Below are 12031 nucleotides of genomic sequence, written 5' to 3' on the forward strand. Positions count from 1 at the left end.
GAGCTAGTTACGCTGCCTGTTTACTTTATCTACTGGTTAAAACTTTGAAAAATATTAATTAAAGCAAAATTACACCACAAAGGATTTATTGGATTAAGCCTCTAAAATACACTTTTGGCACAAATTACAACCCACCGTGAATAAAGCAAGGGGCATTTACCTTTTAATTAATTGTAATGACAATTCCAATTAAAAATAAAACTTTTGCAACCGTCTAAGACAAAGTGCACGTATAGACTTATAAGCGCAGAGAAGGTCGAGCCAGAAGCAATATCTAAAGTTAGTTCTAATTTTGTGCAGCTGGTGTAGGGTGCTGGTACCACGCATGCGCGGCGCTGTTCCCTGGCAGGGTTCCATTGTTCCATCCGGGTACTCGATATTAGCATTGGCAGCCGAGGCACAACTTTTCCTCGAGGCAAAGTGAAATCCAGGCGCGCGCTCGCACCCGCGGAATATAGTCCCCGGATTTCGCTGTCCAGCCGCCAACGGAAAATTAACGGCGGCGGCGGAGGAGGCTCGCTCGTCGGAGGCTGGGCAGCCCGGCGCACGGCGCGACGGGCGCGCTCGCTGCTGAGCTGTTGGCCACTTTCCCCCTTCTCCGGGAGAGTTTTGTAAAAAATGGCGTAAAGTGAGTGATGAGTCCTGTGTCCGTACTAGCAAGAGAGGCGAGAACTTGCTTTGCAGACTGTGTATACTTGTTCTTTCGATTGTTTACTGCTCGATTATTTATTTTTATATGTACAAAAATCTGTTTGAGTTTTTTTAAATATTGCAGACGCGCTCCTTCCCTTTCACGCCGACACACACGCACACGAACAACTAACTTCATTTCGTTTGGATTCAAAGTGTCTGAAAAAGTGCTTTTGAAGTACAGCCATGGAGATGCAAAGCCTTCAAGAGGCACTGAAAGTAGAAATCCAGTGTCACCAGGTAACAAAAAATCTTTTTACCCTTTATGGTGCTATGGGGGGGGGGAGGGAGAGCGAATCAAACCCGTTGAAAGCTGTGCATTTCTTAACGGTGCTTTGGATCTGAGGGTCAAGCTGTGGCAATAACTGCCTTCCGATATTGTTTACGTCCAAGATCTTTAACTTTGGGGCGAGTTTTTGGTGGTAGTCGAGTTCAGAGCAACAAGGATTTGGAGTAATATTGCGGTTGGGTTTGTGAGATTAGTACGAGACTTGAATATTTATGAGATGCTCGAACTGACTCAGTGTTTGCGTGCCTCTTTGTTCCTCCCAATCATGACAACTTGTATTGCTCTTTGACCTTTTTATATTTGGTTAAAAAGACATTATAAGCATTCTATTTCTTTTTATCAGAAACTAGTTGCACAGATGAAGCAAGATCCACAGGTAAAATACCAAAATCTTCAATAATTCTTGTACGATGTGTTCGGGAAGATGATCAGAAACTTTATCAGTGTAGATCTCATTTGGTAGTCGGGATAACTACTGTGTTTTACATTGTTCAATAACTAAGACTTTATCGTACTTAAATGAGCAATGTAATTATTTTAGCACATATTTACCAATAATATATGCCAGTATTTAAAATGAATTACGTTTTTCCAGAACGGAGAACTTAAGAAACAACTGCACGAACGACAATCCCGAATAACATCTCTTAGTGAGAAGCAAGTAAGAAATTGGTTCAATTCTTGTCCGCTTATTAATGTGTATAGTGATGATTTAACATTTGCAATGACTTTCACTTAAAGTAATTGTGGGGGAAGGGAGGATAGATGGGGCGGGGGTGTTAACAATGAATATGTAATCTTTTAAAGGTAAAACGATTGAATGCCGAGAGCGTATGTATAAAGAACAACTACTAAAGTTAAAATGTTTTGTATACTGAGATGAGTTTGCTTCCAAATGAAGTTAAGTTGTGGCGTGCATTTAAGTTGGCAAATTCTGAGGCGTCCATTTTGGATAGGTCGACATATTTTCCAAGTCTAGAAAGAGAAGGGAAATCTGGCAACTATATTGAAAATTATTTAAAGCACTGATTTTTACGTCAAGTTGCCTATTCAGTTTTTTGTTGGAATGCTAAAATAATTTTATATTCCAATTGATATGCTGCTACGTGTTATCTCCTTGTTCTGATTGACGTGTAAACGGTGAATTTGGGGCTAGCTTCACTTTCATTTTTCTAATCTGTGAATTTAATGAGGGAGGTATTGGTCGGGCTTATGATTTTGACAGGGATTTAAAAATACCGTAGTGCATGAATATTGGATTCGCGAAGGCCGACTTTGTATACTTGGACTATACTTGGCTTCTAGCGGAGAACCTTGATAATTACAATAGAGAAAAAATTTCAGCACCACGAACAGATGCCATTGAATGCACAGCTTGCTGTGGTTTTGTCAGCGCTGAACTTCTCTGCTGTTTTCTGTATTTATGCAAGAAGATTTTAAATTCTGTTATTGCTTTAAAAACAAACTTTAATTGTCATGAAGTATTTTGGAATCTTTAAAATGTAGACTCTTACTGAGTTTTTGTAAACTCCATTGATTTTGTTTCTTTTGGAATGCAGTATGCAGCATCAAGTTAACACTGCATCTTTAATTTTACTAAAGATCAAGGCATACTGTATACGGAACATTGGTAGTCCTGTTTGTCAGATTATTAATTGTTGATATCAGTTACGAATCTCTTGTGCGTGGGGGGGGGGGGAGATGAAGCTGGTATGTATCGCCCTATTATTTATTTATTTATTTTGCCGGTACATTCAATTTCTTAGTGGAAGCTTCCATTTTGTAAGTAAGGGGTGTTGTGTGTTTTCCTAACATGGAGAAAACTATGCAAAGAAGAAATCGCAATCTGTAATAGGAGGGGGAAGGGGGACTCATTCATGCTGAACATTACGGTTTTGATCGCTTTTGTATTTTATTGAATTAAGGGCTAGGGAAGAGGAAGCGTTTAGACTTTCAGTTATAATCGCCTTGTTTGTCAAATCAGTCGTTTGAATTTGCCAAAAATGATGCCCTCTTCCCTCCCCCCCCCAATGGTGGAGGAAGGTATTTTTGTTTTTGATCACTCAGCATTTTTCACTCTGTAGTTAAAATAAGGTATGGAAAGCTCTGTTGTTTTTCCTTTATTGATCACATCAACTTTTTTTGTCTTGGTAGAAATTGTTGAATGATGTGATCAAATACTTATAGAGTTAATTGGAGTTAACTATTTGAATTTAAAAAGTCTCAGTAAAAATTATAGCTAATTGTTAAAGCATTTTTGGCACTTACTGCTTTTGATGAAAGTGCTAATAATCTTCCAGTACTTTGAGGGTATTCTTCATAATGATCCTGAAATATGGAAGGTTGAAAACAAGTTCCAGTAAAACTTCTGATTATGATTCATTGAACTTATGGTGTTACACTGTATATTCAATGTTATTTTGATACTACTACTAAGATTCATTACATACACATTTTCATGCACCTGTGCCAGAGATTTTTGCTTAATTTTATATATATTTTCTCTAGAAACTAATTTAACATTTCTTATTACTTGAATTTCAAGTTTGATTTTGTTTAATTGGATATTTACAAAAAATTGGTTATATTGTTATGAAAAAGCATATTACAGCTTTTTCATTTTCCTTTTTGTTTGAGGGCATATAAGCTATTTTGATTTGAATATGAATGATCAATTTAATTTTAAATTGTGACAGCTTATTGTAATCTTGGAAAATAATGCAAAAGTTTTGACTTGTATGAAGGTATAGGCTAATGAGAAAGAAAATAGATTTTGATTTTCAGGTACACAAGATAAATAACTGATCAGTTTTTACATATGAATACAACTCTGAGAGAAATTCTCTCATTTGCCCTCTTGCCCAGCAGTCCAGTATTATAACACAATACAAATGTAAAGGTAAATAGTCTGTTGTATTGAATAGAATTAACTTCTGAATATGCAAAGATCTAATGTCAAGATTATGTTAACAGTGAGTACTACAGTAGGTGGAATGTTTATTAGGTTAAAAAGGAACTTTAAAATATTTGATACATCTATATAGAAGTCCCAACTGGAGAGAGTGTGATACTAGATCTTCTGGGGAGTGAGACAGAGCAGGTGATTGAGGTTTTTGTAGGGGAACACCTTGCAACTAGTGATCATACTGCTATTAGTTTCAAGGTAATTATGGAAAAGGATCGATCTGGTCCTCGGGTTGAGATTCTTAGTTGGAGAAAGATCAATATTGATGGTATCAGAAAGGAGCTGGCAAGTGTGGATTAGGATAGTTTGCTTTTTGGCAACGGTGTGTTGGTAAGTATGAGGCCTTCAAAAGTGGAATTTTGAGAGAAAAGAATTTGTATCTGCCTGTCAGAATAAAAGGTAAGGATAACACGTTTGGGGAACCTTGGTTTTCAAGAGGTACTGAGGCCCTGGTTAAGAAGGAGGTGCATAGCAGCTATAGGCACGAAGGTACAAATGAGGTACTTGAGTATATGAAATGCAGGACAACACTTAAGGAAATCAGGACTACTGAAAGAAGGCATGAGGTTGCTCTAGCAGACAAGGTGAAGGGGAATACTAAGGGCTTCAATATTAAGAGCAAAAGGATAGCAAGGGACAAAATTGGGCCTCTGAAGATCAGAGTGGTAATCTATGCATGGAGCTGAAAGAGATGGGAACACTTTAAATGGATTTTCTGTGTTTGCTCAAGAGATGGACATAGACAAAACAGTGAGGCAATGCAGCAGTTAGTTCATAGACACCATACAGATTATAGAGGAGGAGATGTTTGCTGTCTTGAGGCAAATTAGGATGGCCAACTCCCCAGGGCCTGGCAAGGTGTTCTGTCGGACCCCGTGGGAGGCTAGTGCAGAAATTGCAGGGACCCGAACAAATATTTAAGACCTCCTTAGCCATGGATGAGGTGCTGGGGGATTGGAGGATAGCTAATGTTGTTCCGTTGTTTAAGAAGGGCTCTAAAAATAAACCAGGCATTTATAGGCTGGTGGGAAAGTTATTGGAAGGTATTCTGAGGGATTAGATGTGTAAGTATTTAGTTAGACAGGGACTGATTAGGGATTGTCAATGTGTTCTTTGTGTGGCAAGTCATATCTAACCAATCTTCTAGAGTGTTTGGAAGAACTTGTCAGGCAAGTTGATGAAGGTAAGGCAGTGGGCGTTGTCTACCTAGCAAGGCCTTTGACAACTACTCATATGGGAGTTTGGTCAAGAAAGTTCAATCACTTGACATTCAAAATGAGGGAGTAATTTCTATTAGACATTGGGTTTACGGGAGAAACCAGAGAGTGGTAGTAGATGGTTGCCTCTGACTGGAGGCCTGTGACTGGTGATGTACCACAGGGATTGGTGCTGGGTCTGTTGTTGTTTATCTATATCAACAGTCTGGCTGATAAACTGGATCAGGAAATTTGTGGATGATATCAAGATTGGGGGCTGCAGTGAACAGCGAGGAAGGCTATCAAAGCTTGCAGCGGGATGGGGACCAGCTGGAAAAATGAGCTGAGAATGGTGACTGAAATTTAATGCAGACAAGTGTGAGGAGTTGCTTTTTGGGAGGACCAAACAGGGTAGTCTTGCACAGTGAGCAGTAGAACGCTGAGGAGTGTGGTAGAACAGAGGAATCTGGGAATATAGATCCTTGAAAGTGGCATCACAGTTAGATGGGGTCGTAAAGAAAACATTGGCCAAAATGTCATTGTATTGATTACAGGACTTGGGATGTTATGCTGAAATTGTATAAAATTTGTGAGGCCTAATTTGAAGTGTTGTGTACAATTTTGGTTGCCTACCTACAGGAAAGATGTAAATAAGATTGAAAAAATTATTATTGTTCCTTTCCATGTTTTGTGGTGCATCAGGTGGCAACCTTGCTGTTTCTTTAGCATTTTGTCTGTTTTTAGCTAGCTTGTCACTCAACCCAGCATATATGGAAAGTGTGCTCGGAGATGGCTGGATTCAAACCTGGGACCACTCACCTGAGTCCAGTGCGGATGCCACTACACCTCAGCCAACTTAGGATTGAAAGAGTGCAGACAAAATCTACAAGGATATTGCCAGGACTTTAGGACCTGAATTAGAGGGAAAGGTTGAATAAGTTTGGACTTCATTCCTTAGAAAGTAGGAAATTGAGGGGGAGATTTGATAGAGGTATACAAAATTATGTGGGGTATAGATAGAGTAAATGCAAGTAGGCTTTTTCTACTCAATTTGGGTGTGACCAGAACTAGAAGTCATGGGTGAATGATGATAGGTGAAATGTTTAAGGGGAACATGATGGGGAACTTCTTCATTTAGAGAGTGGTGAGTGTGTGGAATGAGTTGCCAGCACAAGTTGTGGATGTGAGTTCAAATTCAATATTTAAGAGAAATTGGCATGGGTGGAAGGGACATGGAGGGCTCTGGTCTGGGTGCAGGTTGTTGGGATGAGGCAAAAATAAGTCAGCAGAGACTAGATGGGCTGAAAGGCCTGTTTCTGTGCTGTAGTGTTCTGTGACACTGCTGCATGTACAAATGACCTAAGCCAGAAAGTAAGTAAGTTGCAAAATGAAACAAATTTAAATTGAGGGGCTATAAAATGAGGTTTGAAGCAATAACAGTGTAGTTAGCTAAGTTATCATTGTTATAATTCACTACTTCTGCCGAAATTTAAACAGTGGTCTCTTTGGTACTAATACCTAAACATAATTTAATGGTGGTGTTGAAGTCTTTTTTGCAAAACTGTCTCCTTTCTCATACACTGCTCTTGCCAGAAAATTAGTGATAATGCAGTCACTGATGGTTTAAGGTGCTTTGCTATGTGATTTCAGTGACCCAGGTGTTGATCAAAAACCCTGGGCCTGTATGTAATGATGTAATATAGTAATGCAACTTGGTGTCACTAGAATTTTTTTTGCATCACTTTCGGGAGGTGGGGGTTTTTTGTGTGTGTGTGTGTGTATATATATATATATATATATATATATATATATATATATATATATATATATAGCTTGTATTGCCCTAGTTTTGGGATATAAATTTAATGAAGTGATGTTTCAACTTTTATAAATATTAGATTTTATCTGCAATGAAATGCTGCAAATGGTACCAGTTTTTCATTCTTGCATTTAAGCCACAAGGCTGTTATAACTTTTCAAGCTGAATATTCTGTTGGCTCATCTACTCCTTTTGATTTCTAACTTCTATGGATCATTTTAATAAACAAAACATCCAAAATGCTTTTTTACAAATGTTCGTTTCAGTAGTATGAGTATTTTTATTGCTTAAACCAACAAGTGTTGGTAATAATTAATTTTAGTTGACTTGAAATTGCCTTCCAAAATTGAATGGTTTATCTTTTGTCATGAAATATTTCAGCCAAGAGTGGGGTTAAAACCAAAAGGTGAGATGACTGCTTTTCCTAGGTGTCTTTTTCTAAGTGACATTTCTTAATTGGATATTTCTCTTGTGTCTGTGACCATCTTTCACATATAACTTCATTCTTGTAGCTCTTGTTTGGGAATTGTAAGGAGGATACACAATGGTCAAGTCTCAAACTTTTTTTTAATTGATGTCCATGTGTTCGTTCACTTTCCAGCAGGGGTCACTGGAAAGCAATTAGAATAGCAACCAGCACAAGTTTTTGTTTTATTTGCTCATGTGTTGTGGCCAATTTTAATATGGTTGTAATGCTGTTTTGTAATGACCATCCAGTTTTCCATAGATCAGCATTAACAAGCTACATTACTTTTCTGTTGAATGCAGGAGTAGGGACAATCATAGTGGACTGTGAATGCTTTCAACATTTTATTTAGTTTTGAGCATGTCTTTTGTTTTAATCAAATGGCAGGAGCAGAGATTATTATTCAGAGGTTAAAAGAATATGAAAAGCTTTACTGGTGATGAAATCTGACCATCCTTAGCTAACATCTGTATCAGCTGCTTACTTTTTGTAAAATAGCAATTTCCAGTATGTTGTATACTGCTGATGTAGTATAATCTGACTTTTTAATCTTTGATAGCAGTAATGTGTGTAGTGTTTAGGTTATATAAAAACATTGTATTAATAAGCTGCATTGGGTTCCAACTGAAACATTTGGTGATTACAGTAAAACAATTCAATTAGTAAATTATGGAGATATATGTGTGACTACTGAGCAATACCAATTGATTTCCCTTCATTTTTCTCCAAATTAATGGAAACTGATATAATTTAAACATTTTATATGGTTAGTTTATTTTCTGCCTATTGTGGGTGGAAAATAAATGGCATATCTCAGTCCACCTATCTTGAATGTTATTCATTTCCAACATGTATCCTGAACTATAGAACTTGTGTAATTAAGGTTATAAACAACATTCATGATTATGTAACTTTTAAGGGCGCTTGTACTTGTGAGATAATTTAATTGTGATCATGTGACCATTACATTTTGGTTAAGAATACTGGGATGAAGACTAAGAAGGGCGGTGAAGAATTTCTTTATTTTAGTAAGTATTTTTGCAAAGTATGTTTGTGCTATATCCTTGCAGCTGTCTCTCCCTTCATACACCCCACCCCACCCCTAGCAAATGCATGAGTGCTCACAACAGCCAGTTAAGTATATTTTTAAATTTTGGACTGCCAGTGCATATGCGTGTTTCAAAGGTTTACATTTTACAGTTAAATTTCTAATTGATTTGAAGGCCATAGTTCATTACTCCCATTAAATATGTCATCTATATAAGTGAATTATACTTCCATTGGCATTGCAATAAGTAACCAAGTTTTGACAGCATTTTTAAGTATACAATATCTATCACTAAGAAAGACTAAGGTAGCTGGTGCTTGTGAGTATTACCACTTGTAGTTTCCCTTTGTAATGTACCATTCTGAGTTGGAACTGTATTGTCATTTCTTCATTGCATTTGGTCTAAATCAGGGATTCCCAACTTGGCATCCATGGACCATTTCTTAATAGTAGGGTTCTATGGAATAAAATAGATTGGAACCCCTGTTCAAAATCCTGGAACTTCCCATTGAAACTAAGAGCATCTTGAGAGCGAGGAGTTTGAGGGGAATGTGAGAGGGGACTGCAGGTAGAATTTGGCGGGGGGGGGGGAGAGAGAGATTTGAGGCTTCTAAAAAAAGGGTAATAGGTTGTGTTTGGAACCAAACTACAAAAGATTATAAGATTGTAATATACCCCAGGGTATATGGTGACATGAGATATTTGTGTTTGTAGCAATAATGTGGAAATGTATACCTCAATTTTGTGTGAAACTTGCTCTTGAAGAAGCTGTACCATTGGGATTGTTGACATGACTAGTTTTTTTAGTAGAAAGGGTAAATATTGCATTTGTGAAAACAAGTCAAGAGGGAATGGGAGTGTGGTGGTCAGGTGAATATGCTTTTGTAATTAGCAACTTAAATGTCTTTGGTCTAAATAGCCGTCATAGAGATGTGCTGCTGATGACCAAGACTGGTAATTGCATATTTCAGGGTAACTTGGTGGTTTGGAAGGGTAGAAAATGAAACATTTTAGATGGAGATTAGAAATAATGGTGCAAGGAAATCATTGGGGTCCCTCGTAAGTGCCTCAGGTTTCACAGCATTTAGGTTTGAGAGTGATAAATCAGGTATAAAGCTAGGGTCTTGCACTTAAAGACAGTTGCGTAGTCCGAAGGTAGATTAGAAAATTGGATTAAAAGTAATGACAGTAAATAGAGTCAGCTATTGGAAGACTTCTTTCATTATTCAGAACTGAGATTCTACTGTCATGATATAAAGGATCCATGGGTAGTGTAATCAGTTTACAGCTAAAGATATAGAACAAAAGACTGCTATTAGGCACAAAGAAAAGGCTTGCAAGGTTGTGAAGAAAAGTAGACCTGAAGATTAGGAGAATATTGAAATAAAAGATGACAAAAATAATTGAGTATGATTCAAGATTCAAGTTTATTTATCATGTGTGCATCAACGCTTACAATGAAATGCATTATTTGTGTTAACAACCAACACACATGAGGGTGTGTTGGGGGCGGTCCGCAACATATCATGCCTGCAGTGCTTGGCAAAACAATACAGAACACAACAAGCAATGCGCTAGCAAAGACAAGCAAGCCCCATTCTTCCCTCCATCCACACATATAGACAGTCCTCTAACCCATAGACAGTCTATCTTCTTCAGTCTCTAGCCTTGGATTCAGACCGTGGCACGTAGACATTGGGCCTTAGGCTACTCTAGGTGACTCACAGAGATTCCCAGACTCAGGGCTCCGGTCAATTGGCCTCAACTTCCAGACTTGCAATTTGACTGCTGGGTCTCAATCCTCTGCATTGACACCAGCACTTGCCAGTCATCGGACAGTAGACGTCACACTTCAGTCTCTCCGATTTGCGAACCCATGTGGTCATGAGATCTCATTCTTCCTGCCTGCATGTAGCTCTGACTCTTGAACCTGCTGACCACTCAATGACCCTGGGGGAGTCACCTGCCTTTTTCTGTACTGTCTGTTAACCCAACATCTGGCTGCACATCGCAACCTGATCTGCAGACATCCCACATCCGTATTGTTGTCCTTGCCTGTGGAGTGAAAGCTTAAGACTCCAGCCTGTTCTCTAATTCCCTCACATCCTTGTCCCTAAAGCCACAACCTGGCCCTTATCTTCTCTGTATCTCTGACTCCCCTCCCGCCCCCCCGTCCCCATGAACCCAAACAAAACCTTAAAAAAAATGCTAAAATCTGAGCAGTGACATCAATGGAGGTTGCAGTTAGGTGACATCTTGAATTGTACACTTCTGAACATAAAGTAACAAGAAATATAAAAATGTATTTCATGAGCTACAAATATGTAACATGGAGCCATAGTAAAAGCTAGTTAGCTGAATTGATAGAATTAATAATGGGAATAAGAAGCGAGTGGTTAAACAAATACTTTACATCTATCTACACAAAGGAAGCCATTGTAGATAGAAAATGATGAGCGGGGTGGGGGGGGGGGGAGGGAGAATTTTAAAGACCACTGTTGCTGGATAAAATACTAGGCAGATATAATGGAAGTGAAAACTGACAAATCCAGTAGATCTTTATGGCTTGAACCATGCTTCTAAAAGAAGTTGCTGTAAACAAGTAGATGCATCAATGGTAATCTTTGAAGATTCTTCTGTTTAAGGAAGGTCCTGGCAAATGTAATACAATCATTTTAAAGAGAAGAAAACATTCAGAAATAAGTAAGCTATTTTCTTAAACCCATTACTAACTTAACTATTTTTGACGTTTTTGAGGAGGTGATGAAGGCGATTGATGATGATAGACCAATGGATGTTGTCTACATGGATTTTTGTAAGGTGTTTAACAAATAGGTTCAACCAGAAAATTGAGATAAAAGGGATCCATGGTGACTTGGTCATTTGGGTTCAGAATTGGCTTGCCCATAAAAGACAGGATAGTGGTTGATAGAACTCATTCTGGCTGGTGATCCATGGCTGGTATTTTTTTTGTAGTGATTCATACTGGGGATTTATATATAGCACATTCCGGTTAATTGGGCAGCTGTTTATTTGGGGCAACTCTTAGAGAACAAAAATTAATCATGAAAATAACAGGGATTCTCTTCATTTATTTGGGACACTATGCAGCTTAATTGGTACAGGAAACTGTTACTGTATAGTTTCTAACTAGTGTCAGTTGTATGCACTTGTGACCAGTAGACACTACATGATGCTTAGAGTGAACAAAAAGCAGTGATTTGTGTCACTGATAGTTGCTGAGAAATAAACAGGAAGACAATTCAGAACTGCTTTGTTCACTGCGATTTCAAGTATTCAGGCTTGGAGATACCAGAAAGGACCTGGAATGAAATAAAATGATTTCACTACTTCAGCAAGTTAGGAACTGCAAAGAATTTGAAGGTACTGACAGTTATCTCGAAAGTTACGATGAAAATGAAGATGTAGAGGATGCAGTCGTCAAAAGCATTGTATGTTGGTAGTCAGTTACCTGTGTCAGGTGTGTGTACTGATTTTGGTAATTTGCAGTCATTCAAAAGAACATGGCAGCGTACACTAGATGAATTCCTCTGTCAA

At 38.2% G+C, this 12031-nt stretch overlaps 1 protein-coding gene across 3 annotated transcripts in view; it reads left to right on the top strand.

Moving 5' to 3' along the window:
• Positions 1-433: 433 nt before the first annotated feature.
• The window catches only part of phf21b (PHD finger protein 21B), a 168842-nt gene continuing 157244 nt past the window's right edge, over positions 434-12031 (top strand). The window contains exons 1-4 of one of the 3 annotated variants that reach the window (XM_063058099.1): positions 434-628; positions 776-930; positions 1323-1355; positions 1575-1640. In XM_063058099.1, coding sequence (XP_062914169.1) covers positions 877-930; positions 1323-1355; positions 1575-1640 — 153 coding nt within the window. In that variant the 5' untranslated portion in view covers positions 434-628; positions 776-876. Of the gene's footprint in view, positions 931-1322; positions 1356-1574; positions 1641-12031 lie in introns of all 3 variants that reach the window. The other 2 variants (XM_063058100.1, XM_063058098.1) reach the window with 2 other exon arrangements.

Source organism: Mobula hypostoma, chromosome 9, assembly GCF_963921235.1.
Source record: "Mobula hypostoma chromosome 9, sMobHyp1.1, whole genome shotgun sequence".
NCBI lineage: Eukaryota > Metazoa > Chordata > Chondrichthyes > Myliobatiformes > Myliobatidae > Mobula > Mobula hypostoma.